Genomic DNA, 3960 nt, shown 5'->3' with positions numbered 1-3960 from the left:
CAAAGCAGCGCAGCACCGGACTTTGAACGTGCAGCGCTCATGTTTATTTTAAGAAATCATAGCCTTTTGAAGTTTAATCGTCACATTCAGCCATATCGCAATTCTAGTCTTTCCGTCCCCAAATTTAAGACCTCTTGAAATCATAATTAAGACTTTCTTGTACAATTTAAGACTTAAGGCCTTAAATTTGATACAACTAAATTTAAGTCTTTAAGACTTTTTTAAGACCCGCGGAAACCCTGTGAGCTGCAATAATAGGTCTGTAAATATATCAAAATATCAAAAAAAAAACCCCCCCTGAAAAAAAAAAAAGAAAAAAAAAAAAAAAAAAAAAAAAGCTACAATGGAGAGGAAAAAGCAGTGAGCCCGTTATGATTTTTGAAATGACCAGTCATGAAAAACGGCTGAGAGGTTCTTCGAGGGTAATTGATGATAGGGCTGGGCGATATGTCAAAAATATCTTATCGCCTTTAAAAATATCACGATATCCGATAATATCGTCTACCTAAGCCCCACCTCCACCACGCCCCGCCCCCGCCAAGACAACATTGCCGACATGCACCATAAACACACACCATGTTCAGTTTGGTCTTAACTATTGCCACAAAGTTTGGTTTTACTTTTCTTAGTTTGTGCTTAAACTAACAGAAAACATTAGCTTTGCTGTTATTTTGGTGTTGCTAATAATTCAACTCTGTTCTTATCAAATTTATTTTTGAAATGAATTTCATTTTGTGAGGAGAACTGTTGAGGAAAATAGAACCCACCCAATTTTAAGTTCATCATGGTGAAGTTGGACATTCTGGCGGTGATTGTAAGAATGATAAATGCATGTTGATGTCATATAATAATGTCTTAAAATATGCCTTAAATAAAATATGCCTATTTTCTGACGTTTCGCTTTCTTTTTGTAATTATCGCCTGTGTAGACATTTCATGATGGTAAGTTTAATTTCCTTGATTATAACAATTGCAGCGTTGTTTTTAAACTTGTAGTCAAGCTATAACGTATTTGATATTTATCATGTATGACTAAAATCATGCAGGGATTAAAAACGAATTCTGAGCAAAAAACGTAAAGGTTTTTTTTCCCTTTCTGGTAGCCTAGTTCAGAGGTCCCTTTTGGCCCTTTTTTAACGAAATAAAAGTAACTGCTTTATTTATTTAGAAGCAGGTCCATTCGAATGTGTAAGAATGCGAGAAAGAGAGCTCAGTCCAGTGTTTGAGTATATAAGAGGCGGCTTTTGTGCGTGCGCAGCACAGAAAACATCGCGCGAGTGCAGAAGTGAGTTCTATTTCGTTTTCTTGCAGTTGAATCTTTTGAAATCACAATAAATGTGCATACAGAAATCGAGAAGCAGAATCTAAATGTAATTTTATAACAAGTAATTTGATTCCTGACCTTACGCATCTGATCTGATTTACGAAATTGGAATAGCTTTTCGATTCCCAACCCTCCTACTAAATTATTTCATTCTTGCATGCAAAAAAGACCTGTATGGTGACTATTGGGACTATGTAAAATATTTTTTGCAACTTACTAGGTTTATCATTTTTTCCCAATAATGTTGATAATCGTCTGTTACCTGACTGTTGACATCGACATCGCGATACTTACGACATCGTCGATATACGATAATATCGTCATATCGCCCAGCCCTAATTGATGATTTTGATAATGAGGTTATGAGCTAATACAGGTTATGAGGAGACGAAGACAGAGGGTTTCACACTGACAGCACAACTACATCAGAGGAAGGGGTATAACTGAAGAACTTCCAATACCCTTAAAGACTTTGCTGTTTGTGTCGCTGAGGGGAGCCTTACTCTGAACTGGCTGCATGTCAGGGTTATAGAAGAATTTCTCGTTGCACATGTTGCCCTCGCAGCAGCAGAAGAACACATCCGGGTCCTCCTTCTTCTCAACACACTCAGTGCTGTAAGATAAAGATCAAACAGATCTGTCAGCTCACAACGGTTGTTCTTTTATGAACATTAGGGTTAGGCAGAATTTATTATACATATTTGCAGAATTATTTCAATTTGACATACTAGTAGAACCAAATACAACAGTCAATTTTTCAACCACTGAAACTTCTAGGGGACAACATATTTTCAATGTTTCATCAGTTCACCAAAAAACACAACAAAGGTGCACAACAGTGCATATTGATTACATGTAATTCATTTGATTAATTAAATATGTTATGTAATTAATTTTATTTTAAAACAATGAAAAAAGATTGATCGGCACCACTATTTTTTCTGAATCATAAAAATAATTTTGGCAATAAAATAAAGATGGCATTACATTTGGAGATAATTAAGACATGCATGCTGCAAGGTTTATTTGGATTTTGCTCGGGTTAGAGAGCAAACAAACGGATAAATACACATGGGCGGAAAAAGCCTGTGCCAAAAAGATACTTTTTCAAATCTGGCAGCCCAGATCAAAGCAGAGCTCTCAGGTTGGCTTAAAGAAGATAAACAAAGCTTAGCAGCACACCAATAATCCTTAAGATACACACACACAGGTGCAAATGAACAAATAAGAGGGGAATGGATGACATTCCAGAGGCATTTAGTCAGAAAAGTGAGTCCGTTCTTGCTAGCGACGCACACGCGCCATTAAGCGTTTGCAATACTTGCCTAGCTACCTAAGGACTTGACATGGCAGTGCAATGTGCATGAAAATAAAAACCATAAATCCTTCCAACGAATGAGGTAAATGGGTTCAGCAGCATGTTAGGACAAGAGAAATGCTGCTGCCTTTGCACGCTATCAAAACACCTTCGTTCAGGAGAAACACTTCCTGATCTGCCAGCAGTGCTACCTGTTGCATAGGGGCAGATGTGCTGATAAAACTGTTTTTAATATCTCCCCTATTATGGATGGAGGTTACAAGGTTCACAACCAAACCTCGACATGGAAACATGTTTACACAAGCCTTTATCTGAAATACTGTGAAATCTTGAGAAGGAAGTATTTGGTTAAATTAATGTGTGGAGTTATCTCTCTGTAATGTACATAGCATTGACCATGGACAATTTAGACCATTTAGGCAATTTTGAAGTTAAACAATGCTTGAAAAAAAAAAAAAAAGCATACACGTTTTATTTTTAGCATAGACGTTTGAGGTTGGTACAATGTTTAAGTGTTTTTGTTTTTTTGAAAGAAGTCTCACCAAGGCTGAATTTATTTAATCAAAAATACCGTAAAAACAGAAATGTTGTGAAATAATATTACAATTTTAAGTCTTCAGTGTCAAATGATTCTTTAGAAATTATACTAATATGCTGATTTGCCGCTCAAAAAAAACAACAACATCTTATTAAGGTTAAAACCAGTTGCCGAGTTGTTGTTTTTTTCCATGGATTGACGAACAAAGTTTAAAAGAACAGCATTTTTGAAACTGAAATCATTTGTAAAATTATGAATGTCTTTACTGTGACTTTTGATCCATGAAATGCATATTTTCTATATAATAAATGCATTAATTTAAAATCTTATTGAGTCCAAACTTTGAATGGTAGTGTACCTCACAATGCAATATTTTTAGCCCTTTAGTTAATACATTAATCTAATTTGACAATAATTGCACAAATGTTACAGATGTCAAAACAAGTAAGCAAAAACATCTTCACTACAGTTACAGCTTTAGAAACAACGATACAGTCAAAAATAAATGCTGATCGTATGTGCGCTGCTGAAAGGTTCAACCACAGCCTCTATAAGTGAAATCAAAACAATCGATATTCAGAGGGAAATCTGTGATGTTACTACAGAACCTGACACTTAAAATGATGTTGATTAACAGTGACAGAGGTCAAAAAGCCTCATACTAGGTAGGGATGGGTATAGTTAAGGTTTTAACGGTATTACTACTCTTACCGATACTGCTTATCGATTCGGTACTTTAACGGTATTCTTATCGGTACTTTTTGTTATATATAAATATAT

At 35.5% G+C, this 3960-nt stretch overlaps 1 protein-coding gene across 4 annotated transcripts in view; it reads right to left on the bottom strand.

Moving 5' to 3' along the window:
- acvr2aa (activin A receptor type 2Aa) overlaps nt 1-3960 on the bottom strand; it is a 46296-nt gene that overhangs the window by 24638 nt on the left and 17698 nt on the right. For 2 of the 4 annotated variants that reach the window (XM_016513881.1, XM_016513882.1), the window contains exon 3: nt 1786-1937. In XM_016513881.1, the coding sequence (XP_016369367.1) occupies nt 1786-1937 (152 nt within the window). The remainder of the gene's footprint in view (nt 1-1785; nt 1938-3960) is intronic. The other 2 variants (XM_016513883.1, XM_016513884.1) reach the window with 1 other exon arrangement.

Source organism: Sinocyclocheilus rhinocerous, unplaced genomic scaffold (genome assembly GCF_001515625.1).
Source record: "Sinocyclocheilus rhinocerous isolate Xijiao unplaced genomic scaffold, SAMN03320098_v1.1 scaffold416, whole genome shotgun sequence".
Classification (NCBI taxonomy): Eukaryota; Metazoa; Chordata; class Actinopteri; order Cypriniformes; family Cyprinidae; genus Sinocyclocheilus; species Sinocyclocheilus rhinocerous.
Note: the sequence above shows the minus strand (reverse complement) of the source record. Positions and strands in the feature narration are given on the sequence as shown.